At 36.8% G+C, this 21,186-nt stretch overlaps 1 protein-coding gene across 4 annotated transcripts; it reads right to left on the bottom strand.

The window, feature by feature from the left end:
- Nucleotides 1-20,656, bottom strand: LOC112564464 (equilibrative nucleoside transporter 1-like). Of its 4 annotated transcripts, XM_025239306.1 has the most exons (15): nt 20,510-20,656; nt 19,438-19,641; nt 18,520-18,781; nt 13,186-13,409; nt 12,262-12,407; nt 11,815-11,909; nt 11,444-11,494; nt 11,025-11,110; nt 9,302-9,350; nt 8,555-8,652; nt 7,670-7,786; nt 7,288-7,390; nt 5,543-5,628; nt 5,035-5,231; nt 1-4,815 (listed from the first exon to the last, which is right to left on the bottom strand). In XM_025239306.1, exons 3-15 carry the CDS (start codon nt 18,641-18,643, stop codon nt 4,692-4,694), a joined length of 1,500 nt encoding a protein of 499 aa, XP_025095091.1. In that variant the 5' UTR covers nt 18,644-18,781; nt 19,438-19,641; nt 20,510-20,656; the 3' UTR covers nt 1-4,691. The 4 variants fall into 4 exon arrangements, with proteins under 4 accessions (XP_025095091.1, XP_025095093.1, XP_025095092.1 ...); XM_025239308.1 differs by lacking the exon at nt 19,438-19,641 and having other exon boundaries at nt 20,510-20,620; XM_025239307.1 differs by lacking the exon at nt 20,510-20,656 and having other exon boundaries at nt 19,438-19,770.
- Nucleotides 20,657-21,186: the final 530 nt, after the last annotated feature.

The following is a 21,186-nucleotide window of genomic DNA, read 5'->3' as shown; positions in this document are numbered from 1 at the left end:
TGGAACAGTTAAAAATATATTTATTAACATTGTACACCATTCTAGCCAAGAAGTTTAAGAGTAAAAGAAATAACAGGACATAATTCAAGTATCATCGAATAAGTAACAATGAGCACATGACAACGATGGCGAAGAAAAGTGTTGGCACAACCACTACCATCACCAGTGTTATTATCACCATCAATATCAGCCCAGGTAAGACTTTACAACCATTCATGAATCTGTTGCAAATACCTCTAAACGAAACAAAACATGCAGCTTTGAACTTACTAATCAAAAGCAGAACACTTTCTTTACGTGCTGCGGATGCCTGCACAAAACTGTGATGTCAATAATACAGCTGCTAAATTCAACTTACAGTGCCGATATATTGCCACTGGAACAACAACAGCAACAAAAAAATGACAGTGGTTTCAATTTCCACTCTTTTCTTGAATTTATAACATTGATTTCTTCACATTTTCTCAAGAAACAATTTAGCAATTTGTATGTCACATGCTTTTTTATATAATACCTCAACAAACAATTTAGTTATTCGTATCCTGCATGCACAGTTTATTCAATACATAAACCCTTTGGATCATTCATATTCTACAAAGTGTTCAAATTTAATCACATTAGCACAGAAATATACTTATCAGTACTTTCTTTCTGCCTCATGCATTTATTTATTGCAGAGACCAAGCATGTTATATTGTAGGAACAGTCTTCATATCACACCCACAATTACAAGTGTGACATAATTATGACCAATCACACTAAATCTTAAAAGCAAGCACATCCATAATAGGAGTTAAAATGAAACAAGAAAATCCGTGTAAGTGATTAAAAAAACAACAACACAGCCATGAGTGCAAATCCGGCTTCTGCTTTTGTGGCCTTCTCAACAAGTGCCTTCAACAAAAATGGGCCATTAAGCAGCTCTAAGACACCAAACAAACACTCAGCAATTGTAGTATAGTTTAGTTTATTCCTTGTTACTCAAGGAGCACAAGGCTGCAACACAATTTTAGTATGGGTTCTAATCCAAATATGTTTCCACTTGTAAACAGTACGCTAATGTAATCAACATCGTAAACTAGTAACTTTCAGTCACATTATTTCATGTTTTAAAATCTCATCATTGCTTAAAATATTCTCTACTGTGGTTAAATGATCCTGAATGGTTTAGTGGAATCACTGGAATAAAAAGGTGATGGTGGGAAAATCCACTGGAATGCAACATGGCATTGGAACATCTACAATCCATGAAGCCACGACACCTGTACCCTGGAGAAAAGTGCTGCTCCTTTCCTGAGTTTCTTTTTTTTTAAATATCAAGGATGATGCATGCTAAAGACAGCAATCCAACCTCACACACTAGCGGTCATAACTGTACACAAGCTTTAAACAAAATTTTCAACTACCTGTACCTTTAAAAAAAAATCTCTAGATATAGATATAACTAAGTTAAGGTTATGATAAACATTTTTAATTATTATATTTTTGTTTGTGGCTACACATTGTTTACAGAGTTTTTACCTGATAAGAAAGATGGGACATAATAATGGCTCTTTGTAATGCTCTAGTTAGTATATAACAAAGCAGATGTACCATGTTACAACAGATGAACCAATAGTTTCTAAACTACAGTACATTATTTTCACTGTGAGTAAAATAAAAATTCAACAAGTGTTCCAATAAAAAAAAAAATTACATTCTATGCAAAAGATTGGGTTCTAAAGGAAATCCTCCAGAGCATCACAACTGATCACTACTTTACAATAAACTCAATCAATCAGCAAAAGAGCAAATGGAAGTAACTGTGTCTGGCTGTAGGGTCTGGGAACAGTGAGGCTTGCACACTTTTTCAAAATCTGTATATTCAAGAGGTTAAGAAACAAACACGCTATTAACAGAAAGCCACAAGCAAAAAAGCAAACAGGAAACTTTCTTAAAATAGTTATAATTATAAACATATTTTAAAATGAACATGTTATAGTACACTTCTCACAAAACATAATTTACAATAAAAAGAACATAAAATGCAACAATAAATATATTTTGGCTATTGTGCACGAAATTTCTCTAGAACAAGGACAATATCAAACAGAGGTTCTACATTTTTGAATGTTGAAGATGAACTAGTATTATCATTAAATTGTGGCAGCAGTAAAATCTCTCACAAAAAATAGCACCTTTTCGATAAATATAATAGTGGTTTTATTTAATGGTCTTTTGAGGGATTTTAGAAATTACTTATGGGTGTCTCCCTGTATTTCCCTGTAAAAGGATAATGTGCCATTCTAATTTCAGACTTTGAAAGTATCCTGCATTGTCTAAAGAAAACTTGTTCATCAAATTGATGTAGTGGTGAGTTTCACTTATTGCACTGTATACAAACAGTAAGTTACAAGATTCCAAAATGTGGACCTCTTGTTACACCACGATTGGCCACACAATGTAGTTTTTTTTTTTGTCTGTTTTAATAGAAACCAGGGAGGTTTGTTATGTCAAGTCCACAAACAAGTGTTTGGTAGCTTGGCATCCTGACATGATGAGCGTTTGTCTCTCTAATCCACTTTACTATCCTAGGAAAGTGCCAAACAAAATCATCAAAATTCTTGAAGAATTCTATGATTTTGAAAAAAAAAAATCAAAACAATCAACAGAGACTTCATGTCCAAAACTTTTTATATATAATACAGTTTATAGATCACTGTTATAAAAACTGTATTATTTAGAAAGTACATTTAGAAAATAGCATAAACAGTGATACCAGACTTTTCTGGGCTTCAGTCAATAATCCCTATCGGTTCCATTCCCTGTCAAACATTTGATAAATGCATTCGATTCAACTCAAGAAGCGAGTGAGACAAAGGAAAAGATACACAGTTTATATAAATGTAGCTCATGTTTGCAATATCAAGAAATTTGAATGCCACTATGGTGAACTGAAAAACTCTCTGGTTATGTTAGGCAGATTATTTTATGGAATGTGTTAACTGGTGAAAAGGGGATGCCATTTCAGAAATATAAATTCTCTGCAATGAAATTCATAAACCACATACATCTGCACCCTTATCCACATGCAAAGATATTGAGCTTCTATGATAGTAAAAACTGTTTTGTGCTGCCAACAAGAAAACAGCAATCTTATACATTTTCCCCACTCCTTGCATTTCAGCCCCATGACAACACTCTCGTGTAGGCATGTCCACATGTAGCCTATACACATCATCATATACAATTGTATGCATCAAATACACATTATCATACACATCACCACAGAAAATTTTTGTCATGTCTATTTTCAAGTCAAACAGAAGCATATCTGAGCTTTTTTCCTTAAAACCACGGACACAAGCTTCTAGCCATCTATACACCAAAAACCTCATCAAAGAAAAATCTTAATTTAAAATAAAACAGAATAAAAGTGAAAGTATTGGAGGAAAATTTCCAAGTTTGCCATTTAAAAAGACATTTTTCAGTTCTGACCTTTTGACAAAAAAACCCTGCTTATTTTATAATAAAATATTTTGCAGATGCCTATTTGCATGTTTGGATTTTCTCAACTTTTATAAATGTCTGTCTTACAAACTAATGCACTATGGCATGTTCATGTATAAACTAATTGCAGTTGACAATTGTTTCAGTTGATGACATTCAGCTAAAGCAAGTAAATATCATAAAAAATAGTCAACAATGAGAGATGACTGCAGATTTGCTTCTACAGAGTTACCAGTCATAAACAGTTTCCTGCCAGACTTTGAGACTTTGAAGACTGATCACCTCGTAAAAATGAGTCTGCAGAACTACACGGTGTGATGATCCGATGCTAAAAAAGCAGCAGAAATGTGTTTGATGGTAAATATAACACATAAGTAAAACAGCCAATGTGTGGTGCACTATGACAAGATGACATTTGAAGTGGATACAAAAACTCTGCATAAGAGAGAAAAATGCACTTATCTGCAGTGTAACTTATAAAAATAAACACCACACCATCTTGTAACACAAAGCTAGATTTTTCTGAGGTTCTTGTGCATTTATTATTATGTTGTGGTCAGGAATGAATAGCGGCTATAGCCTTAACCCCAACCTCACTGGATGTCTTGTGTAGCATCAGCACTATTTAGAACAATGACTTTAACGTGTTCTCCACCTCATAACGACACCATTTTACACTGGTCAAAATTATATTTAATGCTGCAACTTTTTTATTTTAGCAAACTTCAGTTAAGTACTGGAGTTATCTCTTTGCTAAACACTTACAAATACAGGCATAAGAAATATTTGAAGCAAAAAGCCAAGCTTATGAATGCTGCAGAAATCTTGTTTTATAACAAATTTCCTGTTTTGATAATACTGAATGCTGAAAGCCAAGTGATAAATTTGAGACATGATATTTCTGTCAACAAATGTTCTAACCAAAGCTACACATACATAAAATATCAGGGATACTCAAGAAGGCCATTTTCAAGAACTGAGTTTTCCAAACTAGAACCTATACAGTGCCAAGGCTGACAAGACTTCAAATGTGCAATGTTGGATGGTTTTAAACATGTCCACCACCATTGCACTTTAAATTTTAAGTCCCACCTCCTGGGGTGGGGTAGGGGTGGGGGGTAAAAACTGATCAGCTGTGTGAAGACACTTTCTGTCAAGATAAAATGCTCAGTCTTCAAGTCCAGTCAGCAAGAATGACAGCCTCAGAACTTGATATCAACAAGCCAAACAAGCAAGCGGGACATGTTAATACCACACACAATGCCTAGCGCCAGGAACAGAGCCATCATCATCCCTGCTGCACCTGCATCCTGTCCCTCCACATTCCTGTCAACAGATAAGAAGTTATTTATATCTATAACATGGCACTGCAGTTCTTTTATATGATTAGCTGAACACTTCATTAGACTTCCCAATTACCCTGTAAGAATGTTAGGGTTGTAGATGAAAAATATTTAGTCATAACAACATTTAAAGAAAACTATTAACGTAAACGTAAGAATAGCAAACCAATGATGCCTGTACTTCCGTGTATCCAATACTTACTTAGGGCCATACATCATACAAAGGCTACTGAAGTAGCCACTGGTGAATGCCATCAGTATGCTAGCTACAATGTATGCAATGTCATTGCTGATGAGCACTGGCCATCCTCGTTCCTCAGGGCGGAAGTTACACAAAAGGAAAATAGGGATGAATGCTGCTCTTAACAAGACTGGAAGCCAAACAAACCGTGGACCAGGCTGCAAAGAGAAAACTATTTCAATTACCTATAAAAGTGGTGTTCGTCACAAAAAGTCACCTAAAAGCAACCACATTTCTTATTTGTTTATAAATCTGCACATTAAAAAGACAGAAAATGCATGCCAAACATGCCTTTCACTCGTTATCAAGTAGTAAGCACATCAGATTAAAGATTATCAGCATGCCTAAGCACACAGTAATGCCATAGGAAAACAAAAATGCCTAATCTGTTTGATGAAAGAAAAACAATTCCAACATTAGTTTTTTTCCTTTTCATCCCAAAAATGTTTTATGATTGCCTTAAACTCACCACACGGATCCATTCTGTTAATAGGTTGCCAGACATAGCAAAAAAACTGAAGCTCAGGTAGCAAAAAACAGGGGTCCAGTATGTTTCTGAAGACAAAAATCATTTCATCAAAGTTATCTACTAGCATTTTTGAAACGTATTAATTTAGAGGCCATACAAGAAACAGTCTAGAATTCCAAAGTTTTCTTTCTTGTAGTAACAATGAGAAGGGTTGCAGACCTATACTCTTATTTATAAACTGCAAATATACATTACCACAGGAAAAGAGTGATTTCCCTTTGCCTAACTGGCTTGAGGGGATTGCTCGCTCTCTCTCTCGCTTTTGCCTTGCTCAAGGATCTAAGTTTCCTCTTGATCTGTGCTTTATTGTATGCATCTACCATTCAACTGGATTTTTCCTTCTTTGTATGCATCTCAAATATTTCATCTACACACCACCTCACAGCGTCTTTCCACTATCAACTGCCTGTATCCTTTATCTTGCCATAATGATTTCTTCATGCAGTTCACCGGGGAGAAGGTCAAACATTCAATGCAGGGGGCTTTATCCTCCATTTGTGAGTATGCAGATCCTAGCTTATATATTAGCATATACTAATTGCTTTGATATTTTATCTCTGGACATGAACTATTTCCAGTTATATCTTGCTCTGCTTTTGTCACAGATTAAGAATGACTTTGTAGATCTGAACTACAAACTTTAGATGCTACACTACTGCATTTGACATTTGTGTCTATTATTCAGTCGATCTGGTGCTCTTAAACACATGCAGTAGACATCTATCTTCCGTTATATCACTTTGTGCTGAAGATTATCATATTGTTTCAAGCCATGTTTGCTTTACTAAAATAATGTTAACAGTCACAACTACCCCTAAATATACAACACGATATATTTGACAGAATTTTCCTTCCAATACTTACAGTTGTGAAATATGGGCATCTAGAATAAGTGACATTTGTGTTAAACTACAGCTAAGATTCTACAAAATGATCCTTAAAGTAAGAAAGTCAAGTCTAGTTACATTAGTACTGTCCAGGCAACACTGCAAGATCTTGGTCTAAGTGGAATGTGGATAAACCAGAAAAGCATAAACGTATCAGATGAATGGTTCAAGAAAAAAGTAGATAGGTCCCTTCAGGACCAGTATATTCAGAGTTGGCTAGGAGAACTAGATTCCAAATACATGGACAGTCAAATTATAGAATGTTTAAAAGTATTTTTACTAGAACCCTACATAAAAATACGTGTCTCCAAAATGATCTCCCTTTAACAAATTTAGGTCCTTGAATAACATTTTCCAGTGAATTAATCGTGAACTTGTATTATTGAACTAATGGCAGACGATTTTTTTCCAGTTAACTACTAAAACGAGGCAGGTGTGTACAAAGATTCCGGTTTTGTCTCATTTACATTCATTGCTTAAGCTCGCCGAGAATAACAGCGGAGAACTTTGCAAGAGGCTAAGCGTTGGGTCTTGGTTGACAGACAGCAGTCCACCTATAAGTCCGTGGAATAAATGTAGGCAAACAGATATCCCTAGAAATGAAAGACTCTGAAATGAATTTAACACTAAGGCTATAGGAGATGGATTACATTATCTATTTAATTGTAAGAAGTCATTGTTCCGTTGTCAGTTGAGTTGGGCTGGTAGTCGTAGTAGAGATGACATTTTAATATAGAAAAATGTCTCCATCAAAATGTGTCTTCTCTAAATAAGCCTCTCAAATACATTATTACACACCGTCAATTGGAAAGCTTATCTGCTCAATGTCGCTTTGGATCTGTGGAAACAGGGCAAGGGTCACGAAGAACGTAAACCAGATGCTCAGAGCCATCACCCAGATCTGCAAACGTCAGCATTAAGTTGAAACTCTGAGACAGCTCCAGTGCCATATCATAATTATGCAGTTTGTACAATTCTTTCTACATGCATATTCATATAGCTTTTTTTTTTTTTAACATTAACTTCAAATTTTACAAATTAATCAACTAAAACACACCATTGTGTGTGCAAGTGTACAAGAGAAACTGAACACTTAAAACACACTCGTCCAATACAAACTGTCAAACTGTCCAAGTGAAATATAAATATTGCATAATCTGAAATGAATTTCCACACTCACATTCTTGAAGATTTTCCAATAGTTACGTAACTGTGCTGCACAAGTCTGTTTTGAAGCATGCTTGTGTGATCGCTGCCTCTTCAGCAGCTCTATTTTTTTGTAATGTCGGTAAAATTTCTGCAGCACAAAAAAGTCATTCATGATTTTTTTCTCATGGAATGAGTTACACCATACTAGAACTAACAAATATAGATGTAAGAAAATTTTCTTTGTCTAAATTAATGAAAACAAAATTTGCAGAGAAGAAACCAGCACAACTAATTGCAAATAACACCTGTTGATAATATTAATTTTTACTTTCAAAGCTCATAATAAATAGCTGTAAAATAAATCAGTCAGGCTTCTTACATATTCTGACAATACTAAACCGCGACCCCCCAACTCAAAAAAAAAATGCCACACTCAAAAACTACAAAAATTTAAGTATGAACATACAATAAGCCTTTCTTTAAGCTGTTCATAAATCATTTTCCATTAGAACTTTGCCATATAGACACCTGCTTTAGGTCTTATTTTAAATTCACCATTAATGTTCTAATTTTTTTGCCATCCCAATGTCACTTATCAATACTTATGCTTAGTTCACCAGCCATGATTTAAAAAAAAAAAAAGAGTGCAGACTGAATTGGTCAGGTATAGTAGCTGAAATTTGTATGTATATATGAAAGTGCTGGTAAGCATGCATGTGTGGGTGAATGCACATGCACTTACAAGTGCAAGCAAAGTGGCAACATGGAAACAGCAACAATTTAAACTCTCATGTAATCAATGTTGTTAATTGTAACTTTAAAACAGTAATAAATAAACTAGAATAAAAATTGATTACTTTCAGTGAAAAACCCCCCTTGCTTCAACAAGTCAATTCCAAAAATAAATGCTTCTCACTGTTAGTGGCAAGATGAAGTAGGTGTCAAATGCAATAAGCAGGATTACAATGGCAGTGACAAAGTAGTAAATGGCAGATGTCTTGATGTCTGGTGCCACTGAAAGTGAATTTCAAACTGTTAGCAACATATTACATGTCATTCTGGTGTAATACAAGCAACCACCTTATACATTGGTAAAGCTTCAGAAAAAGAAGATATTTGTCAGCATTTATTAGTCCTTACTTTCGCAAACACAGGTGAAATATGTACAAACACTTAGAGTTGGGTAGAGATATGTGGAGACTGATGTATTTACATTTAACCCTGTGGAAGCAAGCATATCGGATAAACGAAGAGGCCTATACCTTTGACTGAATCCAAACAGTAAGCACCATAAATTCAGCTATAAGGAAACATTTACTTTTGAAAATTTGAAATTATCTACTAAAATGTTGTTGTTAAGGGATGTATGTTGCATGGTTGCAATAGAGAACAAGATGCTCCCTCCCTTCTTAGAACTATGCTCTTGAAGTAACCAAAAATTAATCTCTTTCTTAGATAACTGTTTAACCTTCCAAATTTTAATGGCTGGAATTAACTTCAACATGCTGGCATTTTTTTTTAACAGATACGAATATAAATAGGTACATGCACAGCTGAATAAAATTATATAACAAAAATGACTTAGCCAAGCAATAATTTATGGTTGTTTGCAGCAACAACAGTCACCATCAGCGAAACTGGTTAAAGTAAAACAATGCCTTACATGCAATTGCAAGAATACTGATGCAAGCCACCAAAGTTCCTGAGAAATTCTGAAAGGAATCAACAAAGTAACAAAGTAGTCGAAATTTGAAATAAAACCAAACAGTCAAAGTTAAATAAATAATTGTTTAGGAAAAACTGTAAAATATAAAATGCAACAATCTGTTTTGATATCAAAACATTATCGAACAAAAAATTAAATTCAAGATTGTTAGTAAAAAATGGTACTCAATTTAACAAAATGAAAACTAGCTTTATTATTTATGCTATGTAGGAATAAACATTTACACATGCATGATTCTCCAACTCCTTAATCTAATAACAATAGGATTTGTATAGCTCCTTTCCCCATACGGAGGCGATGCGCTTGACAAGAGACCAGGGGCAGTGGGAAAGAGGCCAAGTGATATAGATATCACAATTGAGTACAAACCAACAAATATGAACATTCACCGGTTAACAATATAAGAACATGAAGACACGCAGAGATAGGAGTGTCAGGGAGATAGGAAAACAGGATGGATATGTTATAGTAGGTATTTCGAAAAGATTTATGTTTTAAGTTCAGATCAGAAGGCATATACTGACTCCGCTGTGCGGAGAGATGGAGGCAGGCTATTCTAAATACTGCAGCTGGAGAAGGAGAAAGAGTGACGGCCTTGAGTGCCTCTGCAGAAATGCCATCTGGGCCTGCAGCCTTGCCAGAATTTAAGGACTTGATGACTGATGAATTCTGCCTTGATTGGTGGGTTGGTGTTTACTTGGAGATGTTCAGCGGCTGGGGCAATGTCCAAAGTGGTTGTTGGTGGTGGCTGGTTCAGTATTTCATCAAAATGTTCCACCCAGTGAGATCTTTGTTCTGCAGCCACGGTAATGACACTGCCATTCTTATTCTTTACTGGCCTGCATGCATTGGTGTTTTTTCTTCCTGGCAGAATTCTTGTACTTTCGTAAAGTCTCTTTGTGTTATTTTGCCCAGCTGCCTGTTCTGCCTGTTCTGCCATCCTGTAAACGAAATGTCTCTTGTCGTCTCTTGCACTCTTCTTCGCTTCTTGGTTTATCTCCCAGTATTTTGCTCTGTTGTAAATATCTTCTTTTTCCTCTTCTTTAGCTACATTGGTAGGTGCATAGCACTGGATGATGGTGATCTTTCTTCCTTTGGAGTTGAACCTTGCTGACATGAGTCGTGGGGAAACTGTTTCCGATGCTATTAGTGCTCTTGCAGCCTCTGGTGTCATCAGTACTGCTACTCCTTGTGTGTGGTCATGATCAGGGTCTTCATGTCCAGAGTAGATGACAGTCTTCCCTGACAAAAGTCTGGTCTGACCATTGCCATTCCACCTGGTCTTGCACAGGTCGAGGAGCTTGATGCCATAGTTCTTCATTTCCTGGGCTGCCTGAGCTGATTTTCTTCTCTCGTATAGGGTTCTGATGTTCCAGGTCCCAATCCTGGTTTTTGCCTTGGATCTGATGATTAATAATTACTAATAACCTGCATTTGCAGATAATTTCTGGATTCAGTACACTTGTCGATGGTGATGATATTTGATTAACAGACACACAACTTCTAAAATCTTTGGGTGTTTTGATCTGGTTTGATACAATGGCCCTACAATACTAAAGCTCTCATTCAGGAAATGCACAAACAGAAGGAACAATTAACACTTGTATGAATTCTTTCAAAGCCTGGAATGTGGCTTGAATAAGAAACCAAGAACACTCACAGTTCCAAAGATCACAGCATTGGTATACTTCATAGGCAGAATTGCAGAAACACCATAAATGGTGTTCTGGTACACACCACCAGCACCTAAAAACCCAAGGCACTCAAGTTATTTTCTGGAAATTAGTCACATGTCACCTGTCCTCTTAAATACTGCACCTATATTCAATATATATATATCAATAAATGCTTTACAAATTTTGCCACAGCTGTCAAAAGCTAACTATAGTATAACAGTGTGCTAAATTTCATCCAGTCATATTGCAACTTGTTTAAATTATGCATAATTCAGTGCTTCAGAAATTACAGAAAACTACTAATGTCTGTAAACTTTAATAAAGTTGAACAGCTATTTCACATGTAAGAGACAATTTAAGGCTATGACAGTCAAAGCAGCTTGTTAAATTTACAGTGACTTACTGTTCAGTACAACTGCTGATCCCATTGTTATCCAAAAAAAAATTTCTTGCCCTGGAAGAACAATAATCAAGATAAAATAGGTAGATCAAAGAAAAGGTTAAGTATAGAAGAACAAAAGAGAAAACAAATAAATAAATAAAACAAAAATGTGTCCATCTAAAAATGAAGAAAAATGAAAAATTGAAATAATATTAAAAATGGTAAAGAAATTCTGGACAACAGAATAAACGAAAAGATAAGGAAAAAAGTATCAAGGAAGAACATTAATGAAAATAAACAACTATTTCCTGTTTGAAAGTAGAATCTTTTAACACCATAAAAAATCTCTAAAATGTAATATTTTCTGTGCATAAATAAAAAGCTGTACTCACAAGAGCTGGAGTCAAGCATTGCCAGTACTACTGTTAAGACAAAAACCAAGACCATGACCAGAATGCTGCCAATAATTCGAGTCCCTGGCTTGCCACTGCCAAACATATCAAGATTTGTTAATTTCTCCATGTTCTTTCAACAGCATGTTTTTAGTGCAATCAATGAAGATTTTGTTCTCCCTCCTTCCCTGCTTTGTCTTCTCTCTTTCATGTCAACGGTGTGCAGTCTCTGGGTTAGTTTCAGGATTTGGATGTTGAGTCTTACATTTAACAGCTTGTGATGGGCAAAGTAACAGTTGCTATGACACTCTACTCCTTTAGGGCTTTGCCTCTGCCATATTTAAGCATTATTATCAACCTACTATTCCACTCTAACACCTGTAGCTTAAGCAAGCTGAAAACTAATGTTGTGATGCTTTATAACATTCTAAGAGATGTGACACTTACCCGCATTGAACAAAAACATTTAATACACTCATAAGTGCATTGGGAAACTGTGATGCCATGCCCAGGTAACTCATAAAGTTCTTTCTGTATTCCCCGACTTCTGGGCTTGTTTGTGTCCCATTAGTCAACTTGTAGTCTTCAAAATACTGAAAATCAGAAATGAAGAATGCCAATTTAAAAAAAAAACAACATTCATTAAATATAAAAGCTACTGAAAATTATTTTTAAATTGAGTACTGCCAAGACTCTGTTGTGAAAACATGTTTTGATTTTTACCATGTTATGAGTGAGGACAGACCCTATGGCAGACTATTCCCACAACCACACTAAAAATCTGGAAGGGAGATGAAGCTTTCATTGGACTGCCAATGGCATGTAATCTCCATTCTTTTGCAGTAAACTCCCTTCTGGATTACACTTGTTCACACTAGAAGCATTTTAGATATAGCAGTTGATGTTAATAATATCAGAACTGATTTACTATTATCTGGTCAAATCGTACAGCAAAGATGGAAAAAACTTATTTTCTAGCATTTCAACATGCACAACATGGAAGAAAATAAAAGCTAATAATTAATATTTATTTAACATAATTCTACCTTTAAACCACATTTGGTTACACACAACAATAAATGTTTATACTGCTCCCTTTTAAGTAAGAAAGTTGTGTGAATCTGTAAAAAAAAATCACAGCCCCTTAGAAATAAATCACTGTTGCTGGCATTGTGAAACAAGTAGAGAGACATATATTTATGTTATGCTCCCTACTACTGTCATTGATCCAAGCACTCTCATAAGTCATTCTGACTTCAAAAAATACTTTCTAAACACTTAATGTGTAATTAACAATTTATTAGTGTGTGGTAACTAGTTTAAAAACACACACTTTGCTGAGAAAAACATGCAAAGGGCATGACAACTTACAGACTTTGCCGTGATGAACATGTTCCAAGGCATGAGAACACCTATACCATGGATTAATAAGATGACGTAGACCAGGTTCCATCTGTCCCTTGGTGTAGTTCTTTCCAGTTCATCCAAGGGATCATGTCTACGGAAGTTAAGTTCATCCACAGGTCTATCCATTCCTTCCCAACCAGGATCCAACTTGACAGGTGACAGAAATCGCTCTCTTTCTTCACTGTCAACTGCCATTCAGTTAAAAAAAAAAGGTTGCATCAAATCCAAGCTTCTATTTCCTTTCATAACTTCATGCATTACAATCTGGTCTCAGAAGTAGATGACAGAATGGTCAAGGGCTAAGGCTAAAGGTGAGACAGGTGTGTGTGTGCGCATGCACACCTGATTTAGATATGCCTGAATATATCTAGTTGCAAGTTAAAAACAGGGATTCCTAGGTATTTAAAATACAGTTCAAAGAAAAATCATCTGCCTCTTGGTTGGTTAGCTTGGCAGGAAAGTGCTTCCACTTTACACTTCTAATTATCAGTTAACCTTTTCATTACTAGTGGTTTGGTGAATAACACCCCTTTGTGAAGATGGTCTCCAACCTAGTTTCCCCACTTGCTTTGTTACATGGAACCACAGGGAATAATATTCTTACTAAAGAATTCCTGTAAATGTATTCCTTAACTGTATACATTTAAGATGAAAATAAAAAAGCTTGTATATTTGGCACTATCTGGTTATGTTGTTTCTAAAATATAACAGAACATACAGCATTCTGTGTACCCAAGCCATTCCTAAACCATCCTGCCTGATGGAACAGTATTTCTGGAAAAGATCTATTGTGATGCAAGACCAAAAATGCAAAAGAAAATATGGTACAGTAAAGTATCCCATGTAAAGTATTCTCATTCTTACAACTTTCCAAGCTTCGATGCATTTTCGTAAAACTAAGTGGAAATAGATATTCCTGTCTCTTTCTCTCACTCACACACATACACAAACGTGCAGTGTCCAGCAGTTTTTCCATTCTTCACTTGCAATAATTATGTGTGCATGCCCTATCATGTGGTCAGTAGAAACTTCCTGTAAATCATTTCTATGGTGATTTGTTTCACTTTCTGTTTTGTTTCCAGCTTTCATGCAGAATTATATGCATATACAGGAAAATGAAATGGGTCCTGTAGGCTAAATGATGCGAAAATGTGACATGGTTAATGCTTGACCACATGAGGAAGTTCTGTTGTCTGTAACAGGTGTCTGGACAATCACTGGACTTCATATTCCTGGGTGCCTGATGTTTTTTTATAACATAATGGTAATGCAAAGATTGGAATGAGCTCTACTTTTCCCATTCTGTATCCTGCAAATGGTCAGCGACTGAAATTAATTTCCCATGTAGCCACTGGCCTATGGGACAATTGCTTAGAAGTAGGACTACATTTAAAGTAAGCAATATAGTTTGCATTTTACAAGTAGCTTTCTCTTTTTAACTGTAGTCAGAGAAACAGAAATGATAATGAGCAGGGTTGTCATCATGCATCATCTGTTTTATTTTAATAAGTAGCAACACGCTTCACAATCCTGCTCCTTGGAGCAGGGAAAACTGATGAGATATCATTTACAACTGTTAGCAGCATAGTAAGGAGAAAAAAGTAATCTTCTGGATCAGTGAAACTTCTTCAGAAAACATTAACATCTTGTGTTCTGATTGTTTACATGGCTAAACACCGACAGATTTGTACCACTCTCCTACTGCTAGTCGCGACTAGCAGTTAAAATCATTTAGTACAGCTTGAAACCAAGTACATAAATAAGGACAAAAAGCTGTAATAGTCTAGTTGTGGTAGTTTTACTATTTCATAGTAAGCCAAGCTTTAGTTACCGTCTGCTTAAACTGCTTATTGGTAGCATGCATTTGCTTTAAACCTGTTGTCAATATAGATTGCTAATGCCAATAAACAAAATGTGCAATCTCCATCAAGCACATATAAATATAACATCTGGCATTACACCTGAGAAAATTACTGATAAATACTGTAAACATTGGGAAAAAAGTCAGGACAGAGTGAAAATCAAAAAGAAAAATCGAACCTTGACAGTATTGGTTCTAGACACCAAAACAACTTACACTGAATAGATTCTGTAGTCGTCACTTCAAATGGTAAGTCACACACTCTGCACACTGTGCTCATTGTTTGAAATAAGAGCAACAATCTGCTCACAAGACAATGATCAACAATGTGGACCTCAGGACCTTTACATCCTGACCGGAACACAGCAGTAGTGTTTATGCTCACTAGAAAGTAGAGGTTAACACCTATGAGGAAGGATGTCACATCCACTACAGTGGGAGGCAAAAACCTAAATTAAAAAAAATAATATTTAGCTATAATAACATACGGTAGTCCCCCTTTCAACAGCAAAAAAAATTTACAAGGCTTGAAGATTCTACATTCAGTCTGATGTTATACACAAAAAAATTGTTTTACACATTGGACCTTGGAACCTGGTGTTCATGTTACATGAAAGTAACTCTGATCTAGACATTACTGGCTTCTACAGCCCATTTAGATAAGACAGATCTTCCACAATTATCTGTAAGGCATGTGGCGGAGGTTATCTATTTCTATTGCAACTAAAGTACAGTAATACAATGATTCTTTGAGAAAAGAAGGTCTATTCGGGATCTTGAACTCCACATAATTTCTCTTCACCCATTTTACCATTTTTGTTATGCTTCCACATAGAGCTGCCTCTAATTTTATTTCTGTAATTGCCCTTGTGAATTAGTAAAGTTGTATTGCACTGTACAAAACATCCACAGGTTCATGCAGGTTGGTGTCGAGGGACATTAGTGAAATGTGCAACTGTGGTGCAGTTGGTAAGGCAATTCTCGGTCTCTTCCCATGAAAGAGGATCAATAGAGGGGACCTGATTTTCTACTTCTGCAGGCAGTTGTTTCTGGTGTTGTCTCTATAGTTCCTGTGTCTCTTTCATGAAGCTTGACCATTTAACCTGCGTGAAGATAGCTGTTTGTCTGGCACTCATTAGATGGCATGTCAATGGCTTACACACTCTTCTCTTGCTAAGGGGAGGAATTGTTGTTATCTGCTTCATTGTTTTCTATTGGTATTGTTTTCATGGCTCCATTAATTGTTCTTAGAGGTTAATTCTGAACTTTGTCCAGGGTCTGTTGAATTGCCTTGGCTATCATCCAAGTGCTTGACCCATATTCAAGGTGCGGTCTTACAGTTCCTTGACATCCAGTTTTCAGTAAGTTTTCTTCTGGTCTTGCCTTCAGCGCTTGCTAATAAGTTGTTTACATGTCAGCCTTCTGTCAAAGGTCATGCCCGGTACATCGGTTGATGCCACATACCCAGCCAACAAGTCAATGGAGAGAGCCACTGCCAATAAGTGCCTACTTCAATTGATAATGTGTTCTTTTATGGCACAAGCTTTTTTTTCTCAATTAATGTCATTTGTGATGATTATTTTCTCTTCTCCATATTACTCTATTTAAGTTTTAGGATAGGTATTAAATTCACATTTATGAACTTGCATGTGAACACACACACACATATGCACACATGTAACCATCAACAGCATTTGATCTTGATATGGGCTAGATGGCCTTTCATAATCTGAATAAAGCCAAAACAACACACAGAGGGTTGAGAAAACTGGAGTACTACCCAGAGAAAACCACCCACAATCAGCCTAGTAAACAGGTGTCGCATCCAAAGAGATGTGTATTTTGAAGCCGGAATATGAACTAATGATATCCCATTCCAACTGTTGTAATGACAGGTGCTTTAGCCAGTGTGCTACCAACCACCCCAAAGATGAGGTCACAGCAAATAGCCCCATGAGACAAGAAACAGCAGCAGGAAGAAATATGCACTCAAGAGCGTAATTAGAAACAGAATAGGCTGCTGCTAAATTTACAAACACACACACACCCTCTAGACGCTTTAAGTGTCTTGCACTTAAAAAGAAACACAATTATCACCATATAAATATAAAAATAATAATCACCATATTAAAAAAATAACGAGTCCACAACTCAGTAGCTATAAAGATATTTAATAATAGTTGTTCACCTGAGGTGGTGTGCACAAGTGACCTTGAGTTTTTAAGCTTTATTTGGCGACATAATGTAAAGCGCAGAAAATTAGTGTACATAAGTTGTACATTAATTGTATCCATTTTTGCTAAAAATTGCAATATAAGACTACCATCCCTTTGTCATAGCCTCTTACTTAACAGAGTCAGACAATGGAAAGTTTTAGACCTCTCTGATTAAAAAGTGAAAGAAGATGGTAACAAGACAATGGTATTTTAGATTGATGTTTAAACTGAGATTCCCTGCAGTGGAACCAAGGATCTAGTTAATCACCACTTCAAGAGCTGGTGGGCAAGTCAACAAAACCTGCCATCAAATGACCAGATGCTCATTCTGAAACATCAGCAGCAGACCATGCGAGACAGTCCCACGGACTGTTGAACCTGCCCTGCAGACTGAGAGATGGTCTCAGGAAGCCACACCGAAAGAGAAACTCTGGGGCACCAAAGAAAACATGGAAACAAAAGCCATTATCATAACCACAGACAAACTTTAAGTCTGACAGGTATGATCCCTGTAATGAATAGAAAGAAAAGAAAGGTTAAAATTCTATACATCAGGCTCTTTTCGAACATCCTTGCACACAGTCAAGTGCATCTCCCTAGAGATTGCAAGATTTTCTCTTTAATGAAGGTGGAAGTAAGTGGGCATAAACACAAACATCATAAATTTGCAAAGAAAGCAATATTTGATCAGCGGTTTGTCTGTAACTAGCCAGTGCCATAAGGGAATCTCTGCCAATTCTGAAAATAAATGACAGGCAACTGCTGTGATCCATTTCTCAAGTAAGAAAATAGTAAAGTTTACTCATGTACACCTGCATCAATTCGTGCAAAGAACAAACTTAGATGAATTAGACTTACAGTTAAGTTTGTCAACTTAGGTAAGAAATTTAAGTTTGCTCATGCACCACACCCCTCGTCTTTTACAGACTCTTTGGCGTGGCATATGGAAAGTGGCGCCCAACCCTCTCCTTCCATAGACTTTTAGCTTTAATTGCCACTGACTTGCCTCCCTTGATAAGTAAGGCACCCACTTGCCGTTGGGTGGACAGAGGGAGTTTGGAATGTTCTGGCCACAATCCTGGGCATACTTTGAACCTGAGTACTTTGAACTTGAGTCCTGCTCTGAAGATGAGCACACTCTATTAACCCAATGGTAATGCAGTGTTCCTATTTACCATTCAATTTTAATACTAAAAGTATTATGTGCATTCTTAGTCTTACATGTTCGCCCATTACGACTGGGTGGAGGTCCCCACCAAGGCTTGTTTGCAGCATCATTTGGTCTTGGTCCCAGTACTGATGACAACGGATACACTTCATCAGAGCTGCTAGGCTGTCTGCTCATAGTGAGCAAGTTCTGTGATAACTTTCACCAAACTCCTGATGTTTTAGGGAAGTGTGCAAGTATAAAAGTTCAGATCTCTGTGTCACTGCGACTGTCAGCAGGTAGGTCTTCAAGACTTAGGTGAGTGGAGTCATTTTCCTGAAACATAAAATACATTACTGTTAGTATTGACATGCTTCTATGCATCCTACAAAAGGATTATTGGGACATGCTTTATGTGCAGGATTTTTTATATCTTGTTTATGTCTTTTGATGTGCCCCTCTGTTTATCTTCTGATATATACTGATTGGACTGAGTCTGTGTATGAGTTATGTGCATTTTGTATTAGCTTTCATCTTGTAAAGAGAACTGAGCCATCTGTGGGAAAATGTGCTATACAAATTAACTTTATTATTTAAAGTGCAGTCAAGAACAGCTGTTAACTTGCTTGGGTAAAAGATCCTGCCAGACAGAATTTAAATTATTCCGTATAATCGTTTCCTGTTTTCCTGCACAGCTTGTCTCCGCATCCTTCAGTTGATGGGTGAAGCGTCTCGTGTCCTCCTTGCAGCTGTTATCAATATACGTCATCGGATCAAGACGTCAATGCATTCCCAAAGTTATGTGATAAACACAGCTGTCATGTAAATTATAAAAGGAAGCCATTTTCCAACCGCATGGCATAAATATCATACTGCATCGACGCCTGACGCCAACAAGTTTCAAACAAGGTGAGGACCCACAGAGTACCCATTCTAACTGACGACTTGACTGCACGCTCCTACAAATCTGGGATAGAAGCGATTTCACGTACCGTCACTGAATATTTCAAGGCACGTCTCGGTGTAATGTGAACTGGGAAAAAAGGTGTAAACCTCGAAATAACACACAGATATATGTTTCCTTAGCTGAACATGGTGGCAGCCTGTTGCCGTATCACCTGCGAGTGACTTCCCCTACTTCAGGTCAGGGGCGCCGAGACTGACGTGGACCCTGTGTTAGAGTTAGACGACTGCCCCTTGTAACAGAAATTTTCCCAGCATATAATGTTTACAATTCGATTATCAATATCTACATTTCATTCAGTAACGTAATATATACTGTAAGCTTAAGGACAAGTGCACTAGGATCTACCCCCTCACTACTTGAACATAGAGTTGTGTACATCTGATCGAGTGGGTAGTCCCCCTTGAGTGAACGTTTTATGTCAACAGCGATTTCAAAACCTCGGTGGATTAGAGAAATGGCTAAAGACAGTATAATGTTCATTTCCAACAGCCTAGCCCTTATAAAAGTGGGTATTAGCAGTATATACAGTACAAGGAACAGCTTAGTGTCGGGCGTTACACAAATACAACACTATATATGTCCTAATGTCCATACAATATACCTGGTGCATCCATTGCCTTAAAATTACAGCAGTGGTGCTTTAATTGTGGGCTTTACGACTCGCAAAAAGTTCGATAATGTAGTCGGAATGGATTATTTTTGCGAGCCAAGACTCCCATCAGTCACCATATATCCAATGCTCAGTTTTCGAAGACACAGAAAATGTTTTAAAGACTCATTAACCAGCAGATTTCGATCTTATTAACTTTAATATTTAAGTAGATCAAAAGGAGAAGGCTTTGTGACAATGACATAAATATATATATATATATGTATAGCATATTTTGGCTGAGATGTAATATATAAACAACGTTATGCAGTACCAGTATTGCCATTTTACTTGCTGACTATATAAAGGACTTTAATTGTAATGCTAATATGTTTATGAGCTTTTATCACAAACTTTATTGTCAGTCAAAGGTGGGCTCAAAGCGCTTTACTTAAAAAAAAAAACAACCCTGCTTGGACTCAAGTGCATGATTACGAGTGGTGCATACCTGCGTGCCTTGGAAAGCGGGTTAATATGTTTATCCCTGCGTTGATTTGCCCCAGAGTGCACCATTAACATCCGGCAGGAAATAATGATCCTGTCAACCTTGCGAGGAACCCTTCCTTTCCAGCATGAAGTCTACCGAATTAAGGCCTTCATCCACTATCCGTAATTGCGTAAATACCGCCAAAGATTACTTGTGGGCGAGCGGGGTGTGCCTCAGTATGTACACCCGGCCGCCCTGCTTCGCTCCACAGTCGTCTTCAAAGCAGGAAGGTCTAGTCTCTGTTCTAGATATTCGTCATCTGCTGCAAAGGATACTCGGGTTTAGTCCTGAGATGGATTTCTTGTCGTCCCTTTAACCCACTTACCGATATTGGGGGTTTCAGGTCGGAGTTATCAACCTTTAAATCGACCCAATAGCCCGACAAATAACCAGCAGGTTTTTAGACGCCGATAAGCGCCTGTCATCACAGATAAACATGACAGCTGCAGTGGCTGTGGTTTTCTTTTCTTTTTTTTTTTTTCCTTTTTTTTTTTGTGCAAAGTATGCGAAGTATTCTAAGAAATAGAATCGTTAGGGACCGAAACAACCCGTTAGACCATTATGATGATCTGAAACTGCACCAAACAGGTCAGATTTCGTCGTGTTGACATTATGGCATTCTTGGTGAAGAAGGTGGC

The sequence above is a fragment of the Pomacea canaliculata genome, linkage group LG5 (genome assembly GCF_003073045.1).
Source record: "Pomacea canaliculata isolate SZHN2017 linkage group LG5, ASM307304v1, whole genome shotgun sequence".
Lineage (NCBI taxonomy): Eukaryota > Metazoa > Mollusca > Gastropoda > Architaenioglossa > Ampullariidae > Pomacea > Pomacea canaliculata.
The sequence above is the reverse complement of the archived record's forward strand: the minus strand, read 5'-3'. Positions and strand labels throughout refer to the sequence as shown.

Bases quoted from the DNA above. Each gene is read 5' to 3' on its own strand.
- LOC112564464 (XM_025239306.1), bottom strand. From the start codon at position 18,643: ATGAGCAGACAGCCTAGCAGCTCTGATGAAGTGTATCCGTTGTCATCA. The intron at 9,351-11,024 runs GTGAGTGTTCTT...GATTCCTTTCAG, and splicing joins ATGCTGTGATCTTTGGAACT to AATTTCTCAGGAACTTTGGT. The intron at 8,653-9,301 runs GTAAGGCATTGT...ATTCACTTTCAG, and splicing joins CAGTATTCTTGCAATTGCAT to TGGCACCAGACATCAAGACA.